General features: G+C 39.9%; 2 protein-coding genes and 1 long non-coding RNA gene across 5 annotated transcripts in view; 1 reads left to right on the forward strand and 2 right to left on the reverse strand.

Moving 5' to 3' along the window:
• The window catches only part of ipmkb (inositol polyphosphate multikinase b), a 45,647-nt gene extending 26,391 nt beyond the window's left edge, over positions 1 to 19,256 (forward strand). The window contains exons 5-7 of one of the 2 annotated variants that reach the window (XM_034860129.1): positions 1,818 to 1,899; positions 2,035 to 2,868; positions 19,227 to 19,256. In XM_034860129.1, the coding sequence (XP_034716020.1) occupies positions 1,818 to 1,899; positions 2,035 to 2,858 (906 nt within the window). In that variant the 3' untranslated portion in view covers positions 2,859 to 2,868; positions 19,227 to 19,256. Of the gene's footprint in view, positions 1 to 1,817; positions 1,900 to 2,034; positions 3,145 to 19,226 lie in introns of those variants that run through there. The other variant, XM_034860128.1, reaches the window with a different exon arrangement.
• On the reverse strand, positions 12,470 to 13,776 carry LOC117936786. 2 transcript variants are annotated; one of them, XR_004655028.1, is made up of 2 exons: positions 12,830 to 13,776; positions 12,470 to 12,681 (listed from the first exon to the last, which is right to left on the reverse strand). It is a non-coding gene; the product is annotated as an uncharacterized LOC117936786 (long non-coding RNA). The 2 variants fall into 2 exon arrangements; XR_004655027.1 differs by having other exon boundaries at positions 12,827 to 13,776.
• On the reverse strand, positions 14,645 to 26,019 carry naglu (N-acetylglucosaminidase, alpha). The gene is made up of 6 exons (XM_034860124.1): positions 25,475 to 26,019; positions 20,186 to 20,333; positions 18,483 to 18,629; positions 17,296 to 17,381; positions 16,256 to 16,512; positions 14,645 to 16,037 (listed from the first exon to the last, which is right to left on the reverse strand). The coding sequence occupies exons 1-6, from the start codon at positions 25,885 to 25,887 to the stop codon at positions 14,833 to 14,835; spliced, it is 2,256 nt and encodes a 751-aa protein (XP_034716015.1). The 5' UTR covers positions 25,888 to 26,019; the 3' UTR covers positions 14,645 to 14,832.
• Between the last annotated feature and the right edge of the window lie 577 nt (positions 26,020 to 26,596).

The raw sequence follows: 26,596 nt of genomic DNA on the forward strand, positions 1-26,596 counted from the left end.
TTGGAAAATGGCTGCAATGAAACAAAGAGTGAAAAATTTAAAGGGGTCTGAATACTTTCCGTACCCACTGTATATTATATGGTTGTGTGTGGTTCACCCTAAAACATCTTAGTCATGATCTAGGTAGTCAGCTGTGTCAGACCATCCTCCACAGCGCTGCGGAGGAGGGTCTGGCTAGTCCATACAGCAATCTAGGATGGGAGAAAAACGTGCTCTGGTTTATTGGCATTTCCTTAAAAATCACAATTGTCATGGGTGGCATTAAGCCACTTGTTTTGTTGAAAATTGTTTCGGTCGTGCAACAGAAAACTCTAATTGGACAGATAGTCTAGCTAGCTGTCTGGATTAACCCTGCAGAGATCTGAGGAGCAGTTTAACATAGTCCTCATGAATCCACCGGAGACACAAAGAAAGCGGAAGGTACCGGACATCTGGCCAAAAAGGGTGTCATCCGGCGGAATTTGCGGCTGCGACGGAGCAATCCCGGAAGTGGACTGTCGTGGATATAGACAAAGATCTAGCTAACTGCCAATAGCCAGCACTTTTCCAGGTTTGTGCTTAACCCTCCTGTTGTCCTCGGGTCAAATTTGACCCATTTTCAAAAGGTTTCTATATCACAAATTTGGTTTTTTTCAACCACATTTTCAACAACAAAAAGCAACATAAATGATTCTCTACAACTCTCTTCACAAGTAAAATAAATGATCCTTTTGCTACTTTCATTGAATTTGGGAGTTTTATTTAATTTCATAGCATTTGAAAAAAAGATGTGTTGAAAAAAGTGGCAAAAATGTCATAAAAAGCTTCCAAAAAGCAGGGAAAAGTCCACAAAAATGAATAAAAACATCGGAAAAAGCCACAAAAATGTAACAATGTTGACTCAGAAGACAAAAAGTTGCATGGTTGACAGGAAGACAACACAAAGGGTTAAGGACTTGCTTGTAGCTTCAAAGAGACCAAAAAAACAGACATGTGTCAAATTGGGTCAAACATCAGCAGGTTGCAGGCTCACAATGGCCTTTATGGTTTGATGTGCAGACTTATCTGGTCACTTTGATGTTATGAAAGCAGGCGTGACTGCAGCTGTGGACCTCTAGATGGAGTCAATGTTCAATCATTTAAAGAGAACCAGCACTTCAGTCATGGTCATGCCCGCTCATTATGCATCTTAACACATCTGTTGAGATGAACACAACAACAGAGACTGTACACAGCTGTTACTTTCATGTATATTGGCTTTTCTTCATTATAACCAACTCTTTTCAACCTTTATAAATACTAAACCATTTTATTTCATTACAGTTCAATATTTAATACTCAGGACTTTTGATACACCAAACTATATTTGTGCATAATGTGTATACAAACCCTTTGTCTTTGTTACTATTTCATTTATGTATTAATACAGTGTATATAGTATAGTATAGCACATTCCCATCTCTTATTTTTTTCTTCTTCTTCTGCGGTACTTACATTTTAAATTTTTTTATATTTTCATATGTTGTATTGACAGTGTTGGGGTTGCTTCATTATTGTTGTCCAGGTACTGCACTTGTGTATAATTACAATAAAGGCATTCTATTCTATTCTTGTTTTCTAGACGTGTAATTCTATAAATGATAGGATGACGTATGAGGGAGGCGCTGAGAAATAGGAGCTGTGTTATTTGCTGTCAGTTCACAACTAAATGAATCTTTGTTCAGTAATAGGACACCTGTATGTATATGAAAAACAACGCATATTGTGGGTTAAGGGACAAGGACCAACAAAAACACTGCACACACACTCTTAACTTAATGTATATTCTTTTGTTTCAGGTGTATAAGATGTGCAGTGACACATTTGACTCCTATGACCAGCACTACGGGAGGGGGCTGGCTAAGGACACCATTAAAGATGGTACGTGTGGAGTCTCAAGCTATCACATGCGTAATCACATGTATGCTGAGAGAAGAACAGACAGTCAGACACTTGGTGTGTATAACTCTCTTCTCTCCTCTTTCCTTCCCCATCTTCTCTTCTCCTTACCTCCAGGCCTGTCTAAATTCTTCCATAATGGGGTTAGTCTAAGGAAGGATGCAGTGTCAGCCAGCATCCGCAGAGTACAATGCATCCTCCGCTGGTTTGAGTCGCAGCACCAGCTGGCATTCTATGCCAGCTCCCTTCTCTTCGTCTACGAGGGCCTCCCCTCCTCTTCCTCCTCCTCTTCCTCCTCCTCCTCCACCTCCTCCTCCCTTTCGTCCCTTCTCAGCACGCCGCCGATCAGCCCAACTGCGGGGAAAACTGCTGCGTTGTCATTGGCGGGGGACAGCGGTCAACACGGGGAGGGGAAAAAGAGACAGGAAGGGGCGAGGCCCGAAGGGGAAGTGGCTGAGTACAACAACAACAACATTCAGGTTTCAGTGCCCTGGGACTACAGCCTGTCCACCATCTGCACCAACCACAGGAAGGGTGGTCACCACCACTGTGCCAAGGGTCAGCTCCGCGGCAAGAGCGGAGACGGTGATGCTGTGCAGACGACGCTGAGCTCCGTTTCTGGAGATAACATCCCAGCACTATGCCAAGAAGACAACTCTGCATGGAAACGAACAGGTGAGTCACAGCAACCACGAAACGGAAACAAATCACAACTGGAAGGGAAGGATGAGGATGGAGAGAGGGAGGGCAGAGATAGGAGAGAGGGGCTGAAAGGACAAGGAGGCAACACAACACACGTTGGTGGAGAAGACAAGGGAGTGGAGGTCAGGATGATCGACTTTGCCCATGTTTTCCCGAGCGAGAGCCACGATCACGGCTACATCTACGGCCTCAAGAACCTGCTGACAGTGCTGGAGCAGATCCTCTGTGACGCCGCTTAGAGCTCCCACTCCACCCTGCTTTCTCTTTACCTCCTGACCTGCTCAGTGAACCGCTGCCTCCATCTTCTCTTCTCAAAAGACAGAAACCTTTATGCATCGCGAGGGACGAATCAAAGAAGTGAATATTAAAACCTATAAAAACTATCATCATCATCTCACCTGTTTGTGATGGTTCATCTGTCATGTTTGTGTGTCTTTTTGTGAGCAAGGTGGGGATAATAGAAGCTGACAGTTACGTTCCTGCCATTCCCATCGCCCCACCTCTCTTGATCAGGTGTTTGGTGTTTTTTGGAAGGCGACGTTGGAGGCAAAAACCACCATCGAGCCTGTAATCAGCAGTACTACATGCACTAATCAATCCATGAAGGCATTGCGACCCTGTACTTAAACACAACTTTGGCTGCGTGATTTACTGATGCTCAGACCAGCCCTAGAATGTCCCGACGACTTCACGTTTAGTCCATTTGAAATTCATTCATAGAAAATAGGTTATATCTTTAAACTACTGGTAGGTTTCTGTCAAAATGCATTTCAGTACACCTCAAAATAGGCCTGGGCTGGGCCATAGGAAAATCTGTCCAACACCAGAAATGTTTCTATACCACTAATACAGTAGTAGCTGTCCCATTTTTAATATCTTTGATTTTTGCATCAGTTTTTTTTCCGTTTCAGTCTACTATATTAGCTAGGAGTGGACATTTCCATCTGTTCCCTATAGTTTGTCAATTTCTAGGAAATGGATATGGATATATATATATATATATATATATATATATATATATATATATATATATATATATATATATATCAATATTGCAGTAAGAGTGCAGTAAGATTGTGATTCCTTGCGCTGTAATAAAAGATTGTATCACCCTTTATCTCTTTTGAGAAAACAATCCCAACTCAAGGTCTACTCACCAGGTTTTTCCAGAGATTTCAGCTGTATTACATATATTACATCAGCTGTGGCGGCGATTGACCTGTTGACACGGCAGCTTAGTAGCTGTCATGGTTTCACCCTTAGCCATCCAACGCTGAAACAAAGGTGCGTTATGACGACTTGAATAATGAGCACAAATGAAGGATTCCTGATGGATCACAAATTCCTGGATAAGGCTCACCCACAATCCTGTGGATTGGCTTCCATTCTCCAGCAGATGGAGTTGTCGATGTACAACATCAGTAGCTGTTATGATTTCATCAATAACCCTGGAATTGGGTCCCCGGGATTCCACAGGGTTTGGGCCGGTACCACTGGTTTTTGAAAATTAACGTGCTGAAAATTGATTTGGGTTTTCTGTGAACTTAAAAAATTGGCGCTAACGAGTTTGGTGTGCGTTTTTGGTTAAGATGAGGTGTACTGTCTGCCTAGGAAACTAAGGTCTTGGGTTACGTATGTAACCCTTGTTCCCCGAGATAGGGGAACGAGACACTGCGTTTGTTACGACACTACGGGAAAAAGCTCATAGTGTCGTAACCAACGCAGTTCGAGTTCCCCTTGAAGGAGAACGTCTTAGGTTATGTATGTAACCCTGTTTCCCCGAGATAGGGGAACGAGAGACTGCGTCGGTTACAACACTATGAGCTATTTCCCATAGTGTCGTAAGCGACGCAGTTCGAGTTCCCCTCGAAGGGGAACTCTACTGTTAGCACAATTAAAGTTCATTCTGCTACTTATTCGCATCCTGGGCATCCACTGCCGTAAACTGGATTTGGACCATTTAAGTTTACAGTACACTTTTTAATTACAAAGAAACCAGGGCTGGGAAACAAAAGTTATTTCCGTTAGTCTCCCATGTAACCAACAACTGAACATTTCAGAATGGCCTCTTGTTGTTTGTGAGCATTGGGTAAAACAAGCAGTCCAGCAAATGTTGAGATTTAAGTCGGGTCGTTCTTTTGTTTTTTGTTTGAATCCCTGTCTACAGGCATCTAACTCAGGTAAATTTACTGTAAGGAATAAAAATACTTAATATTGCTACTATTATCCTTGTCAGCAAGATGATCCTAATGCTGTCTGGTTGTTTAGTTCTAAACCATTGTTTTATTGAGTCTCACGCAATGTTCATTTGATCTCGTAATTGTCCTTATCTCATTAATGTCGGCCTTCGAGTCATGTTCCTTGCGCGTATTATCTTTTACCATGACTGTTTTAATCATTGTACATGTTCGGCCCCCCCTTCTGAGAGCCTGTGCTCTCTGCCGTGTTTATTCCAGTTATTTGGTGTCCCCTCTTTTTCTGCTCTTATATTGCTGATATCATACCTTGTGCTCACAATTCTATTTATGTTTTCAAACCTACTTATATCAAAGATAACCTTGCTAATAGTTTGGATGTCAGTGCCAATGCGCTGGTATTATGATTTAGTAATTGATTATAAGTTATTATAATGTAATTTATTGAGTTATAACTGGGCCACAATAGTGAAATCAGCCATTTACCTTCCCAAATTCTGGAAAGATGATTGTTTGGAAGTTTCTTTTGTGTGGGGGTGGCGGGTGATACCACATGACACATAATGTGTTGTGATTAGTTATCGCATGATAAAACCTCCCTAAGGATTTTAAGATTGTGGTAGATAGATATTTGAAACATGCTGCTTTAATGCGAGTCAACTGGCAAACTCACCAGAGAGGGACGGAACGCTAAAGAGAGAAGGACAGCAAGTGAATGGTTTTATGTTTTTTTTTTTTTTTTTTCTATTTTGTTTTGGCTTGGCGCAAATGGGCAGACATGTCAGAGTACTGGTTGCTAGTAAAACAGAAGGCATGTCCTTTGTACACTAATGTCATCTTGAGACAACTGATTTATTTTTTGGGTTCGACTAATGTGCGTTTTTAGGCTGAGCCACAGACTGATGCTATAGATATTCTGAATACATTTGATGACGGTTTAGTGAAATTATAATAAGACCAAGGCTTTCTATTGAAACTATTAATTGATGAATATATGATGGATTTACAATGACCCATACCAGCCTTGGTTGCAACAACATTTTTGAAATTTTATGGAGATAACGTCATATTTTCTGGCAATCATCATCTCCTTTACTCCAGGCAACAAATTGTGCTTAGTTTGACACATTAAAAAAAACATTTTTCACTTTTCTGGAGCTTTCAGCCACATCTCCTGGCCTTCATTACCAGGTTTGGTTATGCATATAGAGTATGGAAGTCTGTCTACCTGAGCAAAGCAGAAGCACCAGTATAGGGATTTTATTGATTTCAAGTCAGTTCACTAACTTATTTCATACCAGGCAGGGGAATTTAAAGGGGCTGTACTCGCCATTCAGAACATGTTATAATAAGCATGTAAAGAGATAGTGGCATAAAGGCGTTCTGAGCAGAGAAGCAATCCACACTCCTTCTGTGTGTATTGTAATCCAACTTTCTGTGCTCTTTGATTTTATAGCCGGTCCGGCCACGCGTGCATGCTCGGGCATGTAGGCGGGACATAACGTTGTGATTGAATTCACAGCCCGCTGTTTTTTTTTTTCTCTCCACTATTTCGAGTAAAGCCCTCTTTAAAGCTGTAGTGCGTAACTTCTTGACATTAAACGTCCGTTACATTCAAGCCATTGCTAAATGAGTTGCTACGAAGCTAATTAAGACTATCAGCTCCACTAATGACCTCTTCTGAAGAGTCCAGGTTGTGTTACTCCTCCGTGTCCTCCTTGGCTACTAGCAACTGCGTGGAGGTGGTGTTCAGTCACAGAAGGCTTGTGCCATGCAGACGCGCCGGCAGTTTCGTCACTACTAGGGATTCCTCATGGGGTCAACAGAAACTATGCACTATAGTTGTAAAGATTCCATATATATTTGGTAATATGCATCTCTAAACCATAATAGAAACTGAAAGTTAGACTGCATCTTTAATAGCATATGTTACAGATGGACACCACTAAAGATGTTAAGTTACTTTAGAGCCTCGCCTCAGTCTGAACCGCAGCCTATCCTAAATATCAATCCAACCCTACTTTCCAATGTGATGACACTAAATTAAATGTGTCACACAGGCTCTCTGTCTTTGCACCCTAGGCCAAGAGTTTTTATCGATTTCATTATTTACCTTAAGAGAATCAACCGTGTGTTTTTAAGGTCATTTGCTGTAAATCCCTTCGTTGTCCTTCGTTGCGAAGCAGTTGTTTTTATGTGTCTGGTCTTACAGTTTCTGTACAGGTGTACTGACTCTGCTGTCTGCTCTCTACACTAACATTGGAGCTGCTTTAAAATGTGATGTCAAATCTTAATGCTCCAGTAAGGCACAACCCCACTTTGATTTGAACTAATAATATGCACAGGTCTTTTCTGTTTATGTAGCTTGTAATATATGAATATAATGAACAATATGAAAATCCTGATCTTTTGTAAATTAACTTGATTAAATTGTATTATTTTTAATCTGAACCAAACAGACTAACTACTAGATTATAATATTTTCTCGGATGTTTCTTTTTCATAAAATTGATCATTTGTTTGAAGTAATCAACGTGAATGAGTCTTTTAAAGGATGTTTACAGGAGTTTGAGAATTGATGTTTTATCACTGCCTTATTTTCTGTTAACGTCTCCTTGTCGTCTGTGTTTTGAATATTGATTATTGATTATTGATCTTTTGGGCAGCTTCGTGAATCTCATCTATGTTTCTAGCCTGCTGTGTCACGGCTAACTAACAAAAACCATATCATGCATTTGTGTACAGGGCATTGTTAATGGAATTGGTTTAATGACTGACTCATAGTGATGCAACCTTTGACTTTAACTCCATTTATATAAGTGTAAACATCAGAAAATTAGCCAATGTTACTCAGACATTGTATTCCAGTGTAGGTGGGCAGTTATACCAACAGCACCTCCACTGAGTTCCTCATATTATACTGAATATTTAGAATATTGCAAGCAACAAGCGTTTAGTTTTCCTTCTAAAGGACCACAGAAGGGTTTCTATTACATAGAATTCCTTCTTTACATAACAGCTGAAGCAGAACGTAGTGTGTTATATCACTGAATGTTTTTTCCAGGCTGTATTACAGTTGTTTTTAAATGCAGACTGATTTGAAAAAGTCTGGCTCATTGAATTACCAGACAACAGTAAAATTACCAAAATAAAAGCAGACAAGGCGTTACTGTGGAGCCCGGAGTGTGCCATTGGTATAATTAAAGGCTTTTACAGTGTATGTAATAATTATAGTTATATCAGTTGGTCAAATTATCAATAAACTAATGATTACAAACAGATGAATTTAAATGATTCCGAATTATTTGTTACCTTATTCTGTCTTTAAATGTAATATTTGTTGGATTTAAAAATGGAATTGCAACATTTATTTTAAAGGGCTTTTACATTTTACATGTGTTAAGCCATTTATTTGTTTGATATATGACATTCATCGATAGTTTTCAATACATTCTTCCACCATTTGAAATGATTGGCCCGTTGTTATGTGTTGGTAGGAATCTGACCAATCAGAGCTCCTGCTAAGTGGCTCATTTGATTTTGTTTTGGCGGCACACTGCTGATACGTCACAATACAGTGATAAAATGAAAACTGCCAGTGTTAGAGCGGGAAACATATGTAGCGTGGAATATGGTAATCAAAAAAAGGTGAACAGAAATTTTATTTTGTAATTCCATTTTACATTCATCATTTAAAGACCGAATAAGGAAATTGGATTATAAATTGGCAATGTATAGTTTTTGGAAAAGGTACAGTAATTAATTAGTGATTCAAATTAAACACTGCAAAGGTCTATCATTGTCTCAGTGGCAGAGTCCAGGCTCGCTGTGATAAATAATAAATAATTGAATACCACAATGAAGTCAACCGATACCAACGGCTGCCTAGAAGGTAGAAGGGGACTACATGATTATACAAAGTATATGCAATTTGTAATAAGTTGGTTTAAAAATAAAACTGCATAAATACTAATATGTGGCTCAGTGGTAGAGCGGTTGCCTGCCAATCGGAAGGTTGGTGGTTCGATCCCTTCGCCCTGCAGTCATTGTCGAAGTGTCCTTGGGCAAGATGCTGAACCCCAAGTTGCCTCCAGTGCTGCGCATCGGAGTGTGAATGTGTGTGAGTGTTTATCTGATGAGCAGGTGTCACCTTGTACGGCAGCCTCGGCCACAGTGTATGAATGTGTGTGATTGGTGAATGTATCCTGTATGATGTAAAAGCGCTTTGAGTAGTTGTTAAGACTAGAAAAGCGCTATATAAATGTAGCACATTTACATTTAATATGGTTATTTAGACCCTTATTAACATCTATATATATTAGGGATCGACCGGCACTGCTTTTTCATGTCTGGTACCAATTATTAGTGGTCAATGCAAACAATAACCGCTATTTGGAACCAATTAGCATTTACAATAAATATGAAAATCTTTCAGTCAAAGTTAAGATTTTGGAATGTTACAAACAAAATGTTTAAATTCTTTAAGGAATTATTTTATAAATTAAATGCACATCATTTTCTCTCCCTCCCTTTCATGTCCTATGAAAAAGGGCCTAAAATGCCCAAAGAATTAATCTTAAAAAGAGAGTCGGATAGTGTTGTGGGTGAAATATTAAGTCAGACTCAGTGGTCAGTGAAACTGAAACAGATGGACAGACACAGAGCTGTAGCGGAGCCAAAGTCAACCGATAAAGTTAATGAACAAAAATCAGGCAAGTAAAACGTGGATACGGATAATCTGCAAACTGCCAAAAAAACGGCCAGATAACTGGTCTATTTCTAATAAATACATACATCTATATCCGCAGCCTGTTGGAATGGCAGCTCATCACTTTTAAATGTAACATTTGAAACCAGAACTGTGCAAAATGTGTGTGTGACTGTTTGGGCAAAGTTTGGTTTACCCACCCCCTCTGCCTCATAACGTTGGAGAATTTATCATCTGTCATCTCAGAATGGAGCACACTGACCAGTCACACTACATAATACATACATACAGTACATACACTGTATGTATGTACTGTATGTTCACTATGAACATACAGTTCATACGCACATACAGTACATACAGTCAATGCATTATGTACTTGGCCAGTGTACTTATGCAGAATCTTCACATATCTGACACTTTTACTCCACTACATGTCCGCTAAGCATCTTAGTTACTCGTTACTACAGAATACAATCAGAAGACCCCTAAATTGCTAAGATAATGCACGCTCCATTCCAGTTGCAAAGCAACAAAAACAGGCCAAACTAAAGCAGAAGAGGAGGAAGCATTAATGCTGATGTCATGGAAGCGTCATGGTAACAGACAATGACCACCCCGATGACAGTGGTGATGAAGATAACGTTACACATCTTTGGCCATAAAGTTCATAATCAAAGTTACATTTTTTTACTTTTACTTCTAATACTCTAATACTAAGTACATTTACTTTTACAGTAAATATCAAATACTTTAAGACTTTTCCTAGTGGATCAAGTAGAGATGCCTACGATTTGAGACAAAAATCACTCATATTGCAGCTTTAACTTTTACCAAAGTCATTTTCTAGAAGCCTTACGATACGATATCATCATGATACTTGTCACGATACAATATAATTGCGATTTTAAACATATTCTGCAATACATTTATTCCCAATTTCAAATTATGTCCCTAAAAGAAAACTTTGTCACATCTGTTTCATCTAAAAGAGACATTTCTCACTTTGTAAACACATATATAATAAAAGATCCATACTTGCCGCCTGTATATCGATACAGTATTGTATCGTATCGCGATACGATGCTGTATCGATTTTTTCCCCCACGAAAAGTGGGGAAAAAAATTTGCTGACCGAAACATGTCCAACACACGGAGTTTATAGAGGAACTGAACCTGATCTGCCCTGTTGGGCCCTGTAATGTAAAGTGAGCTCTTAATTATCCTCATTGTGGATTTTATCCAGTGTTTGATTGATTTCAATGATTTTGACAGGCTATACTGGATTTAACATGTCTTACACGTGAGCCTAAAGCAGAACAGGAAATATCAGTGTACATAAGGAGAGGAACTCAGTTTAAGTCCCTCTACAACTACAAACCTGATACTCATTATTTTTTCAACAATAAAAAATATTAATCAAATTGTTTGACTGGAGTCCTGTTATATTTGGCATCGTTTCGTTTGGTGTTTTGTTTAAAAAGTCATCCCCAATGACTGTCTGCTTTCTTTCAGTGCTTTCTACGTCAGATTTCAAACCACTGTATTTCTTTCTGGGGAGTCCTGATATCTGCTTTAGTCTCCTTTGGTATGTTATGTTCCAGATGAGGGGAACTATGTTGGTCTGTTTGTGGATTTTACAGCACCTTAACCTTTACTAAACACCACCTTTTGTCCTTATTTTTTTATATAATTCAATAATAAGTCAAGGAAATGCATTGCTGCGTTGAGGAGTAAACCTACAGTTATGGGCGCCCAATCCAATACACTTTTGTCAAATTCAGCAAATATCTTCTCACGGTCACATAGCGCTCTATTTTCCGTTTGCTGAAAAATCCCGGTGTTAATACACAACCCTGGCTGTATAAATGGAAAACAAGCAGAAAGAAGCACAGGAGCCACAAAACACGTGAGCCATAACGTGAGGACCAAGGTAACAGAGCCTTTTATACATTGACGTGTTTCTTAGAAATAAACAACTGACGAACAGAGTCTTCAGATGTAAAGTTATCTGCTGTCAAAATGACTGGGAGTAAATGGGATGCTAACAGTGGGTGATGGCTTGATAGCATCAAAATGGCTCCTTAGGAGCTACGCTTTGTCGAGGCTGGCTTACCCCAGCATGTGAAGTTATCTGTCCCTGAATCTGGGGAACGGAGCTTCGGATTGGGGGGGCAGATGAGTTCAAATATCAGCCATCTTTGCAAAGCCTCGCTCCTGCCCCTTTAATGGTCACACATAAACCACAATAAGCGCAGTCTGAAAGAAAACTTCATGGGGTTATTTCAGACAAAATGTACATGTCTACAAAGACACTTACTTAATATGATTGTAAACATAGTACTTTTTTTATCTAGCTATATTGAATGAATTCACCTTTCCATGTTTACCCTCTGAACTTCTCTTAGTTTGATCTCACCAACTCTGTTTGGCCCAAAAGGAAAACGTATCAAATATTTCACACACAAAAAAAAGACTAGAGAAAGATATAAAAAAAATTTAAACCAACATCTGTGGAAGTTCCCCCCCCCCCCCCCCTTCCATTTTCTCATCTCACAGCCCTACAGAATTATCTGGTGACCCTGGGTGACCCTTTGGAGGGGCCTGACCCCATTTGGGGAACTGTTTAGACTAACCTAGCTTATAAAAGTAGTTTAAAACAAGCTCTAAAATAAACAGTAAAATGCTGCATCGTCGCATCAGAATGAGCAATTTAACACTATATATTAATATATTTGTCACATGGGCCATTTTTTTGAGTACTTACACAGTCCAAAACAAATGCAGGGAATCAATAAAGAGTCTATAGTTGTAGACTCTTTCAGTTGTAGGTCTGTCTGTCAGCTCGGTGACAGACCTCTCACTCAAAGCATGCTGGGATAGTCTTCAGCCCTATCCTCTAGGCTACGGCGTGAGGTTAACGCGTGGATTTATTACAACACAGAGGTGGAGAATAAAATCATTGTATTATTAGTCACATAGTCTTAAGACATTTATGACATGCCTGAGTTGAAGAATGACAACAGCTTAATTCATCACAATACAAAAATAGCATTTATACAATAAAAAAAACTAATATCCTACAATTAAGTGTTTCTTGGCACATCATGAATGTAAACTGTGTTAATGTAGTGATTGCTAAAATACTGCTAAATACTACTGATAGCCAAATGAAGCTTTGTGACGGGGTTCTAGTGAACTGCCATTCCTTTAACCTTTACTTTGAACAGAGAGTGCCATCTAGTGAGCTCACAAAATAAAGAAAAGGGTCCCAAAGTTTCATTTGGCCGTCACTGCTAAATACAACAACAAAAATCATTATTCCTTCAACATATTTTGATTATCTTTAACTCAAACTACAATTTATCAAAAAGAAAAATCTTGAAACTAAATGTGATTCATTAAAATAGACAATTTTTTTCAGAGTGTGATTATTGGACATGTATTAGGTCTTAGTTTAACACCTATAATTTTCATATAAAAGTAAAAAATATATTCTTCAAAAAAGGAGAAATGCTTGGAAGAAGACATGAAGTTATCTGCTACGGTGTCATTAAACAAATCCCTCTGTCCACAAACCCTTTACAGAAACTCACTGGTTAATGGTCCAATCTCATTGCCATGACAGTGAAGCATGACATTGTAAATTAAGCAGAAAATTGTTTCGCAAGATCAAAGCCATCCACATTGTTTAGTAACTATGCCAGACCACTTGTCCTGATGCTAATTAGTGCAATAGCTATGAAGCACAGCCTATCACATCAGTCACTTTGCTCAGAATAAGGCACAAGATCCAGATTGACTTCAAACTGATCCGCATGATAGTGTGAGTGTCATTAATTACTAAAGGTTTCCTGCAGGTCAAACATTTCAATGTCCATCTGCAGTTAGAGTGTAGTGCCTCGGATTTAAAGGACTATTCAGACATATTTTTTCCGTTCTTTATGATGTGTTCCAGTGGATATGCATCTCATGTCTGTGTTTTAACTACAGAATAAAGCCCTATTTGCACAGGATTATTATTATAGTATTACCTAGTGACCTCTAGTCATTTGTAATAATTCCGGAGGTTGTCTGTGATTTTAATCCCAATAAGGTATGCGCTAGAGCCCAACCGATATATCACTGAGCCGATATTAGGCATTTCCCGATCTATCGGTATCAGCATTTATAATGGCTGATAAAAAATAATAAAAATAAGTTTAAATATTCATTCATCAGAATCATTTATAATCACAAATACATCATTCTGATAAGTGATTTCTAAAAAGATTACTTATTGTATGGTTTGTCCACCAGAGGGCGCTCTACAACGTCCCTGTTGGCAACACTGATTATTTTTTTGTTAATGTGTTTCTGTTCAAAAATACTTTAAGTTTCATATCTTAAGTTTGTATTTTTATACATTTTATTTACTTTAATATATTTTGATGTTCCTCTGTAACAAATTATCATACGATTTTAGAGAGAACTCATTTAGTTGAGCGTTTTTTTGTTTTTGTTTTGTTTTTAAACATTTAAATCGGCCATTATATTGAAATATTGGATTTTTAAATCCCCAAATATTTGTATTGGTATCGGCCTTAAAAATCCTTTATCGGTCGGACTCTAGTATCCGCCGCTGATTTCTAAATCACATGAGAGTCAGAACGTGGTTAGCTTAGCTGATGGTGGATGCACGGTTGTACGTCAAGAAATAGTTCCAGCTTGCAACAATCCATACATACTGTGTAAATAACACTGCTAGAGGGCCCTAGTACGCACCTGGCGCGACGCAAAGCCGGACGCAGGTGTTAATATCCCCCATACCAAGTACAACCCTTTTGGACCATGTAGCCGGACCATTTTTTCCGCTGCCAAACAAGCAAAAGTGGATTTGGACACGCCCTAAACGCACCTGCTTCCAGGCTTTATGCTAAGCTAAGCTAACCACAGCCCAATTCCAGCTGCATAAGTAACACACAGGCATTGGGATTTAAATGGGATTTTTCATTTTACTCCGTGAAAGTGAATGTGTATTTTCAAAAATGTTCAACTAGTTCTTTAAGAGCAGTGGAATTAAAAACAGTACCTAGAGATCAAACATGTAAGACATCTCATGATGCTTAAAAATCCTTTTTCCCCCTGGAACATGCGTAACTATGCACTACTGATTTTACTACATGTGTAAACAGATTCATCCTGTAGATTCAGGATGTTAGATTTTCTTCAATAAAATGTTTTGGGATAGCCATGGAAATTGGAGGTGGAGGAAAACATTCTTCTTGCTGCGACTTGAGACAAGTTTTTTCAAAATGTAGTCTCTGCTCACTATAGTCTCTTCAAGGCCTGTGGGTAGTACTTGAGGAAGATTCTGTGGGCGATCTCGTATGAGTCTCCCTGAGGTTTGGTCGGGTACCTTCGGCCGTTGTAAATGAATCCCTTTTCTACCTGGAAAACTGCCTGGTTGAAGGCGTCCTGCTTGAATGGTCGACCGGTGTCCAAGCACTCTACCAGGGTTTGAACAAAAAGGCCCCATCGCTGGGCGTAGTAGTCCTCCATGAGGCCTCCCCACTCTTTGCTGGCGTAGTCCAGGATCTCACCACTGGGACCCCAAAGAGTGAGCTGGTTTCTGGCGTTCATGTCGTAGAGCTGGGCCTCCTTCTCATCTAGGGCTAAAGATCGGGCCCGCTCCAGCCACGTCCCCAACAGGAAGTTGCGGTCACTACTGAGCAAACGATTGAGTTCAGGCAAGAGATCATAGACCAGCACCCCACCTGCAGTCAGCAGCTCCGGCAGCTTTTGGTTCTGGTAGGCATCTGCGATATCCTGGTAAAAGACCGTTGTCAGGACTTGTAGGACCTGCCGAGTCACATCCACAAGATCGTACCGGAAAGTCTCCTTGGACATGAGAGATGGAGCTGCCTCAATAATCAGTTTCCAGGCTTTGTACAAGTCAGCCGGGTCATACCAAAGGGCAGAATTCATGTGAAAGGAAGGCCGGTGCACCAGCGGGCTATGGTTGTGGTTTCGGTAATGTGACACTGTGCAGTTGTAGACGCTGGCGAACAGGAGCCTCCATGCAGCGGTCAGGTTCTCTTGTGTGCTGCCGTAACGACGAACAGCATATAGCGACACCCACTTTGACAAGTTGACCGGCTCCTTGCGCCAAGCCAGCTCGCTCATCAACTCGTACATCACAGGGTTCTGCTCAATGCCCTCAGGGGTCATGCCGAGGCCCACCAGAGTGGAGTTTGGGAAATTTAAAGCTTTGAAGGGCCCTGAATTGATGCTCTCCACTGTGCCAAAGAATCCACTGTTGCCCCCAAAGTTCTGCAGCATGCACCAGATGAAGGGCTGTCCATAGAAAGACTTTGTGTAAGAGAAAATTGGCTCGGTCTCTGCAAACAGGTCCAGCACGATCATTCTTCCGAGGGGCACTCCGTGTAGTAGGGCCTGAATCTGGGCCGGCTTCCAGAACGCTGCGTCACTGAAGAACAGCCAGCCTTGCATCAGCCAAATTGCCTGAGGATCAACTGGGGAGAAATAATTTTTATTTGGATAAGGGACAAGAAAGGGACAGTTCTCTGTGCTTGGAGGGGGCTGTCTGTGTAAGACAATTACACAATAACAACGGGTCATACATGGGTCATCAGACTAGGGAAATGAATGTTATTGTTACTCATTGGCATTCTGACAGACACAGATTTAAAACTTGCAATGTGAACATGATATTAGTCAGCCAGACACTCACCTGCAGTCATTGAGGCAAAGACAGAACGACTGACTGCAGACAGGTAGGTGGGGTCAGAGGAGGGTGGAGTCATCTCATTGAAGGTGTCAGTGTTGTAGATGTGATCTGTACCAAACTGCTTCACCACCTGGGAGAGATAGAGGGAACCGATCTGGAGGAAAAGTGGGTCACGAGGGTCCAAGATATAGGAGCATGAGAAGCTGCAGTTGAAGTGAGCCCAAGGCCCTAATCTGGTTACATTGGCTTCTGGATACAACCTGAAATGTGATTTAAAAATATATATGTATATCAAACACATGACTCAAAAAGTGAATTCAAAATGGTTTTGACTGAAATATTCACGTTACTGTACTGAATACTGAATTGTATTGACTGGAACTGAACACTGAACTGATACACAGAAGTGCCGTAAACTGAATCTAAAGGCCCGGGGAGCAACCCGAGTGGGAGAAAATTGTCTGGTTGAGCCCCAACTCAATATTCTTAAAGGTCCCATGGCATGAAAATTTGACTTTATGAGGTTTATTAATATTAATATGTGTTCCCCCAGCCTGCCTATGGTCCCCCAGTGGCTAGAAATGGTGATAGGTGTAAACCGAGCCCTGGGTATCCTGCTCTGCTTTTGACAAAATGAAAGCTCAGATGGGCCGATCTGGAATCTTGCTCCTTATGAGGTCATAAGGGGCAAGGTTACCTCCCCTTTCTCTCATTGGTGGGCCAAATTCTCTGGGCAGGTTAAGCAGAGAGACATCATGGCTTTCAAACAAGCAAAGTGGCAGTTGGTCAAGGCCACACCCCCAGCCACCACTTTTCCCCCCTCCTCATTGTGTTGACTGGTTCTAGTGGCTGTTGTGAGGGAAGAACTGTAGATCCAACACACATCTAACATGCAAATTTCTGGAGTTACATTCTCTTGTTGAATCTTCATTCATATCAGATGTCATTTCATCATCCTTAAAAACCTTTGAACCAGGACCTTCAGTACTTATAGCTTAGAGATAACGTGCGTCAGATTAAGATTTAGATCTAGCATCAATCACCTGAGGATTCCCTTGGGAATGTTCCCAGAGAAGGCTGGCAGCACAGGAATCATGCCAAAGGATCTCATTCGCTCTAAGATTTTAAACTGAAAAAAAGAGCAAACGTCATGTGATAGGATGCATTCCAGTGCAGTTCAGTGAACATTTTAAATATACAAATTCAACCACAAAAAATGGATGGCTTTTAAAAAAGGATTAAAAATGCTTTTAAAGCAACGTTATGTAACTGTTTCATAAAATAACCCCCAGATAAATCAGATATTAAAAAATAAAAAAAATAAAAAAATAAGGCAACATTGAAACTATGACCTAAACAGTTTGCAAACATACATCATAGTCTAAACCAACGTCCTGCTTAAATATAGACTGGATAAATCTCGTGCAGTAGAAAGTACAGAGCAGACTCCCCAGACCAATGCTCAGTCTCAAATACATTGAGCCTGGCTTGGTCTGGTAATAGCCAGACTAGCTTTAACATTGAGCTACTGCACTTTAGGGGTGGGGGGGGGGGGAAATATTGATACAGCATAGTATCGCGATATTTTCAGTGGCAACACTGTATCGACACACAGATGCTAAGTACGGATCTTTTATTATACATGTGTTGGTCAGTTTGTCCCATTTTGGCAGCAGTAAAACTGAAGTGAGATGACCAAACAGAGAAATGTATCTTTTTAGATAAACCAGATGTTGACAAAGTTTCCTTTTTGGGACATCATTTGAAACTGGGAAAAATTTGAAGTTGAGAAAAAAGGTTATAAATTGTAATATATTGCAGATATACAACATTGTATTGTGGCATGAGTAACGTGATGTATCGGGAGGCGTCTGGTGATTCCCACCCCTACTGTACTTGTGTAGTTATGTGCAAATGAGGGATTGTTAGCAGCATTTCAGGTGTGTTTACTTTTAATTTGTCATCCAAATAATAGTGCTTTCAATAAACTGGCCAACTATACTTTTGTGAGTACAATGTTTTCATAAACAATGGGAATGACCTTAAAAACCTAAACAAACTGAAGCCACTATATGTAAAATTTGATGTGATAAAATAAATCTTTAAATTTGTCTGATGCCCGGGGTTAGATAGTGTTTGATACTACCACTCAGTGGTGCCAAAGTCAAACATGTCATCGTTCTACACATAGTGGCTTCCAACTGTGTTGACAAGCGTGGCGGTTCAGTACCTGGAGGTAGAGCTGGTTCACGTGCCAGGACTGTGGCAGAGGCCCACCAAACCTGAAAACATTTCCCATTCGGTTCCAGGCGAGAAACGCCGGGCCGGAGAAGAACTCTTCAATCTCCGACTGGTTTAACCCAAGAGCTCGGTAGACCTAGAAAAAGGTACACAACAAGTTTATGTGATGTTCACATGGTGTTGCACATACCAATCAAGATGTATATCATGTCTCTGTTTCTGAGAAATTATGCTTGCTCTTCCTGCTTGTCTTCTTGAATCTGTAGTCTCTCAGAATCTCTCTTCCCCTTTCAACCCTAGGTATGTGGAAAACTCAAAGGTCCCATGACTTGGTGCTCTTTGGATTTTATATAGACCTTAGCGGCCCCCTAATACTGTATCTGAAGTCTCTTTTCTATAGACCTTAGTGGTCCCCTTATAACGTATCTTAAGTCTCTTTCCCAAGGTGGAGGCTGGGACTGTGGCCTTGACCAACTGCCACTTTGCTTTGAAAGCCATGATGTCTCTCTCTCATGGGTGGGCTAAATTCTCTGGGCAGGCAAAGCAGAGAAAGGGGAGGTAACCTTGCCCCTTATGACCTCATAAGGAACATGATTCCAGATGGGCCCTTCTGAGCTTTCATTTCATGAAAATTCCCTTAATTTTCATTCCATGGAACCTTTGAGGCCGTTTTATATGCTTTTGCGGCGAATCAACAGCGTACCCCCTCAGACCCCTCTGCCGCTAATTGCCGTCACTCTCTCACTTCTCCCTCTACCACACAATAACCTCCACATACACACACACACAAGTTTATATTCACGTAGGCCACGGCAAAAGCTCTAGGTGGAGCATCTAGAGAAGCATAAAACGGCCTTCAGGTGCAGGTCCTACCTGAAGAAAATATTATGTTTTTCAATAACCCCCCCCCCCCCCCCCCCCCCCCCCCACACACACACACACACACACACACACACAGCCAAAAAAAGCAATTTCACACCATTTTTGACAATTGTTACCATATCTGTCTAAAAAAGCTAGGTAGTGCCCTAAGAATTATAATGGTAAAGAAATCACTGCTTTTTTTAATCTTTTTTTGCTTGTTGCTCTGAGAATAATTCATCTATGAACTTAATACAAAGCAAAAGTATGTAGCTTATAAACTTAACACGTAAATCTAGCACTTTTCTAGCAACCAAATGTGATCATTTTAATAGCAGAAGTGTTTGCGGTTACATCTGTTCCAAAAATAAGCCTTAAGAGGAGTCAATAATGGTACAGTACATGGATACGTTCAAGTGTGCAAAATATACATTTAAGGAATATCAGCACTTTCAGCCTAAAGCGTGATTTATACTTTTGCGTAAAACCTACGGCGTGGATATTGACCTACGCTGGATGCTGTTCCGTAACCTGATGTGGACCTCTCAAAAATGCACCCCATGTCTTTGCAGCGTTGCATTTCCCCAGACTCAGTTCCTGGTTCTCATCCGTAGACAGCATTAAAATCGAGGAGAGGGTTAACGTTTCCTGCGACAGATTTTCCACTGTGGTCTTGGCTTCCTCTCACCACGACTCTAGAGTCGATCCTCACGAAGCTAATCACCATCACTGTCTCTTTCTTCCTCGCCGTACCAAACACTCCCCACACACATGCCAGCTCTACGCACACACCAACACACAAGTATAAACTTCCAGTTTATCAGCTCTTACCTCTTGCCACAGGGCTTCTTGTCCTGTAAAAGCCAGCGGCAGATTTATTCCATTGAGTGCCATCCAGTCGATCTCTCTCTCCCACCTTGGCCAGTCCCACCACACGGAGGAATAACTAAAAGTGCAGACGTTCTGGTAATACCGGAATCTAGATACAAACAGACAAATACATAGTTTATCATAAAAAATGTAATGTTTTTTATTGTCACTGTGCTTCACAACCCCAACCGGCACCGTCAGACACCGCCTACCGACTACCAAGAGCCTGGGTCTGTCCAGGAGGTTTCTTCCTAAAAAGGAAGTTTTTCCTCGCCACTGCACTAAAAATGCTTGCTGTGGGGGAAATTACTACAATTATTGGGACTTTATAAATTATAGAGTGTGGTCTAGACCTACACTATCTTTAAAGTGTCTCGAGATTACTGTTATGATTTGAAACTATAAATTAAATTTAATTGAAATGAGAAAATGCAGATATTCAAATAATAATCCTAAAATCACACTCATCAAAATAAAAGAAATCAAGCTGTAATTCAACAAAGAGAAACAAAATGACAAGAAACATGTTTTGTTTAGGCAAAAGTGCAGAAACAAAAACACAAAAATGGCCAAAAGGAAAAATTATGTAAAGTAAGACATGCATAAAATAATTAGGTAAAACACATATAGTTCATCTACTTTATCACAATAAATGTGACCACATTATGTGTCATGTTCTAAGAAGCTAAGAGGTAATTGTATACAAATATCCTGATATTTGATTTTCTCCATATCGTTCAGCCCTAATTCAAACCATAGTTAAGTATTGTTAAAAGACCTGAAAGATAACATGACTCACATGTAACAATACATGAGAGGATCAAACCAGCTACCCGGGCTAGAGTTTGACACCCATGAGCTACGTTAATACATTTTTTTTCATTGCTTCAGCTGGATTCTTGGTCTTATTTAATCTGTATGAGCAACAAGCGTTTGGTAGATATAATACCAATCTGCGGCAATTTAGTCTTTAATAAATTAAAGACTGAAGAAAATTACAGTTTTTCCTCTGTCACTTTGGTACATTTTTCACAACAGAATTGAAATTCTCAAAACCTACCTGTTCAATCTTCACATCATTGGGTCACTTGTGCACATCAAAAAGCAGTTTCTCATTTTTTTTAACAAGTTGCAAATTATTTGGTACATCCATGCAAATGATTATGTACAATTCTCTGCTGTTTCCTACATTATCAATTGCTTATGCCATACTGATCTATATACTATATATACATACTATATCAAACGCTGCTGTGAGGTCCAAAAGCACTAAAACAGCAGGATTCACAGCATCTACAGTCAAGGCAATATCATGATGTACTCTCAACAGTGCAGAGTCAGTGCAGTGGAGAATAAAGTGCCTGAATGCTCCTGCCCCAAGGTATATGTTTTTTCAATTCACAGGATTCTCTCTGCCAACGTATTTGCAATTTCTACACCTATTACCAATACTAGCATGAGGACTCCACTTTGCTAAAGATTCAAGAAAAAGTACTTAAAAAACAGATATTTTGAAATAATTTTCTATAAGTAGTTGTCGTATAGCATTGCACTAATAACATACAGTATAGCCAGTTAAAAATCCCATAGGTGTGGCCAGGTTGGTTCAGTGGTAGAGCGGGCGCAGATGTGCTGAGAGGTTCATGCCTCGACGCAAGAGGTCCAGGTTTCAAATCTGATCTGTGACGATTTCCTGCATGTCTTCTCCCTTTTTCACCTAACTGTCCTGTCAAAAATTAAAGGCGGAAAAGCCCAAAATATTATCTTTAAAAAAAACTAGGGCTGGGCAAGCGTTATTATCGCGTTACCTAATTAATTAATTAATTAATTAATTAACGCCGACAATTTTATTATCACACGGTAATGAAGTTTTTATTATTTCTTTATTATTGTAAATGTGTGTTGTTCACAGGCTTGGTAAATACTGCAAAGTTGAATTTTCTTGTCACCGGAGTACTTTTTTTTTTACTTTTTACAACGGAGTCCAAAATATCACCTTGACAATTGATACCAGCAAAGCATTCAACAAAACACACAGTGGCGCGAGGCTTCGGCCGACTACGTTAGATGCAACGTGTGGGTAAGTAGAGATAAACAAAGGCAAGAGAAGCTAACAAATGTCATAGCGACGTGGATAGCTACAGACTGCAGGCCCAGTAGGGTTGTGGAGGACATCGGTCTGAGAATCGCAACGACGACGGCAGGTATGAGATTCACTCAAACGCGATAAGAATACACAAGTTGTATGAAAAAGGAGAGGACTGCAAAAGCGGCTGTTGCGCTTCCTGGGGACTAATTGACTCACTGAGGACTACCGGACTCACTGGGTAACCAGAATTATCTCGGAGTTCCAGTGCATTATACTGATGAAAAGTGGGCGCTGCATTCACATGCTCCGACTGTAATGAAAACAGAGGAGAGACATTATGCTGAAACATGCGCGGGACACTTTATTGAAGTTGCACAGCAGTGGAATGTGTCAAATAAAGTCCCTGCAGTTTGGACAGATAGTACAAATAGTTACGAAACATGATCGCTGTTGCGAGCCTTCTGTTATTTGATCACGTGCACTGCTTTGCGCGTGGTCTCCAGCGTTCTCACAGTGTCTCTGCTTTACAGCGCGTTTGACAGTGTCCCTCAGTGTCTCTGCTTAACAGTGCGTTTGACAGTGTCCTTGCAAAGTGCAGAAAAGTTGCGCAACAACAGATGAATGTGTACAGAAGAAGGAGTCTCTGATGAAGAGGTTCTAACCAGATGAATTCATCTCTGGACATGATAAATACATAGTTTACGTTGAGATGTACACTAAATATTTTATTTAACTGCTACTTTATAAACAAAATGTTGGTAAGTTTTTGCAGAACAAGTGTTACGGCACTTTTGTTCTTATGGCAGAACATCAAAAAAAAAAATTGCACTACGTACACTACTTTTAACTTCATTATTTAATTTTGCGATTAATCAGGGAAATTATGCGATTATAATTTTTTATCGCTGCCCAGCTCTAAAAATAAATAAATAAATAAATAAAACATCACATAGGCACTGTTGGTTTTTGAAACCAGTATCATTTGTACCTAAGTTTTCTGCAGATGGTAATTGACTCACGCTTCCTTCCCGCTAAGAGTTGCTCTTTGCCACCAAGATATACTCATGGGAAAACTAAAGTGTGCCATGCTTGCCATGGCTTTTTCAATCTACTGTGCACATAACATAACTGGGATGAGCTGATGCGGGTCTAATCCACAGCAGATAATTGAAAGGAAGGGTCCTTTAAAAGGGCCCGCCGCAGTACAAGTGTCCGTAGTGCTCACAATAAACAATGTAAAATAACGCTCCATTTGTCAGGCACCCATGGGGTTTTGATGCTTTGTTGAAAGTGGTGGGGGCTTGGGGTTACATTGCACCAAAATACTGCCACCAAAGTATTTAAACACAGAGATATCACGGCATCCTCCTTGTAAAGTGTATAATCAAAAGTTGTCATGTATATACAGTACTTTGTGTCTTATGTGCTGGGAAGGTAGATGTTTTTAGCTGCTGATCATAAAAAACAACATTTTCAAAAGGTCTTTTGCTGATGTCAGCAAAATTTGCAAACAAAGCATACACACAGGCCATTCAAAAGAAGGGAGTTTTTACAAATGCAACGCACACTAGGCCAGCACAATATGACGAAAATATGCAATGTGCTATAGCGTTGTTGAATTTTGCGATAACAATATTACTTGCAATAAATAAAAAGATATTAAGAGTGTCCACAATTTTGCCTTTTTGCTGCTTTTAGTATTCTGCTAATAAAAAAATTGCTTTTTGAATTCAAAACAAAATGAAATAATTTCCAATGTTTTATTAAAAAAAGTGAACATAAAACTTAAATATAAAATGCACAGCTAAAAAATACATGTTGATACAGATACTCAGATACATTTTAACGTGCAGTTTTCTGCTGAAATTTCCTCTCCAACACAAAATAATCTCTGAGCGTTGATTACATGAAACAAACAATCATACACGAGAGGGATACTTTTTAATAATGTGTGTGACATAAAGGACATTGTTCTTTCCTTTTTTTTTTTTTTTTTAAATGGGAGGTTTGAATTTAGAATACCATACAGAGTCTGCATGTTATGTTTTTATAGCTCATTAGCTGATATTTTGAAATTTTCCAGCAGTTAACAACACTTCTATATAAAAAAAATGTTAGTGCAAAAAGTTTTGAGATCCTTTACTTTTATAATTTACCCCTGGGAATGAATAAATAAATAATGTAGCCATCCATCTATCTACGTATTATATCATTAAATCACTCTAGCCTCTAGGCAGCGCTTTAATGTTATATCTGGTCAAAATGGCTTTTTAACTTCTTTACATACTGTTGTATACTTTAATCTGTATCATGATAATTTGTTTTGTGTGACTTGAGAAGTAACTAGTAACTTAAAAAAATTGAACAACAGCATATAATGTAAACGTTAGCCTACCTCACAATTGTAGCTACTTAAGTAAATTACTTACTTTTCACCTCTGATAATACAATTATTGTTAAAATTGCTTTTAGGCTACTGAATATAATTTACTGAATATGATCTAAGACATTAAAATAGTAATTAAGCAAATTGGTAAGGTCTTTTATTGAAGTTGACATAAACTCTCCCAGGTAACCATTTTTTGGTTCCCTGAACATTCTGGGAACGTTCATTTTGGTTGCGGGAACGTTCCCTGTATTAGGTTAGGTTTTGGTTGCTTAAGAAAGTTGGTTTATTGTTGAGGGAACGTTAGTTTTTGGTCATTGAACGTACCCCTAACGTTGCAACCTTTAGAAAACCTCACCTAAGGGTGCAACCTTTAGAGAACGTTCCCTTCACGTTCCCCTAACAGTTGCAACCTTTAAAGAACGTTCCCCTAACTCTAAAACCTTTGGAGAACTTTTTTCTAACGTTGTAACCTTTAGATAACGTTCCTATAGCGTTCTTTTTTACATTCCTCTAACATTTAAAAACATTTAATTAGCGATTTAGCTAGTAACGTTAGCCTACTAATGAGTAGCTAGGCTTTAATAACTCGACACCCACATAGTAGCTGGACCTTGTGGGAACAATCAATGTTAAAAGTTGAAAATGTTCCCAGAATTTCAATAAAATAAGGTCTGCTTCGTGTACTGGGTGTATGCCGAATTAAAGTGCTTATAACGATGACAATTTAAACTATTAATGCGTTTGTCATTATTCCAACCTGTGGGTTACTGACCTATGTTGGGTATTGATGCGCAGGACGCCGGTGAGCCTTGGCAAAGGACGAGGCAGGTCCAGCTGGTCACCAGACCAGGAAACATGGCAGTTGCAGAAATATTTCAAATAGTTGTAAATGCCAGTAGCCACGGCCACTCCGGTGCTGCCTGTAGCGACTATCTTATCGTTTTTAGTGGACCTGAGCTCACACACATCTAGCCTGTAGTTGGAAAGACTCCGGTTGACTGACACAATGAACTCCGTAGATCTGGTCCCGAGCAGGCGTTTCAACAGCTCGACCACTGCTCTCCCCTGTGCCTTGTCGCCGGCTTTCGGTTTGATGTGGTCTAGGGTAGGAAACTTACAATAGGCAGTTACAAAAAGACCGAACACGACGAGCAGAACCAGGCTACAGCCGCTTCTGGGTGACATTTTGATCCCCGGTAAAGCGAAGCCAGAGTTTCCCACCGTAGTACAGGTTTGAAAACAAGTTTATTTGTCCATTTGCAGATAACCAGGAAGCTGATGGTTTACTGAAGTGCTGCTGGCCAATCGGAGAGAGAGCTGCTGCCTCGATTATACCGCACAGCCAATCAGAAGGTGCAGTTCCCATAAAGTCATGGGATCAATCTGTCATATGATGTTTACAGAAGTGGTTGGATTTCAGATACTAGCTTGATGTCATGTGATCATGTAGTTAAAAAGTACACGGTGTAAACCTTAACTTGGTGAATCACTGACTGATCACTGCTGACAGTGCCGAAAGTTCAACACACACAGCCAGGACAAAATGTTAACATGTTTGCTGTAAAGGGTTCTTTACAGGGTTCTTTACAAGCAACCACGTTGACATTTTTCATAATTAAACCTTATTTTGCAACAGTGACATTTTCAGCTCATTGTTCATGTTATCTAGAAGCCACACTAACCTGATGCACACAGGATAAGTTGGCCGACATGATGTGAAAGTAACACACATACTGTTCCCACTATTTGACTGTTCAAGCGAATGTGTCATCACTGTAACTGTAAATCCTCTCTTATTGTGGTGTGGAAGTAGCATGTGATGCGTGCTGGTCTAAATTATATCATTTCCCAAGCTGTTAAACACACAGTCCTGCCTGATTCCCAAGAGCTGCTG

Source organism: Etheostoma cragini, chromosome 21 (assembly GCF_013103735.1).
Source record: "Etheostoma cragini isolate CJK2018 chromosome 21, CSU_Ecrag_1.0, whole genome shotgun sequence".
Taxonomy (NCBI): Eukaryota; Metazoa; Chordata; class Actinopteri; order Perciformes; family Percidae; genus Etheostoma; species Etheostoma cragini.

What these genes read in the sequence shown, in the direction of transcription:
- naglu (XM_034860124.1), bottom strand. Translation starts at nt 25,887, where the DNA reads ATGTCACCCAGAAGCGGCTGTAGCCTGGTTCTGCTCGTCGTGTTCGGT. An exon ending in ATTCCCAAGGGAATCCTCAG is followed by an intron (nt 16,513 to 17,295) that starts GTGATTGATGCT and finishes ATCACATTTCAG; the next exon opens with GTTGTATCCAGAAGCCAATG. An exon ending in CTTTGCCTCAATGACTGCAG is followed by an intron (nt 16,038 to 16,255) that starts GTGAGTGTCTGG and finishes ATTTCTCCCCAG; the next exon opens with TTGATCCTCAGGCAATTTGG.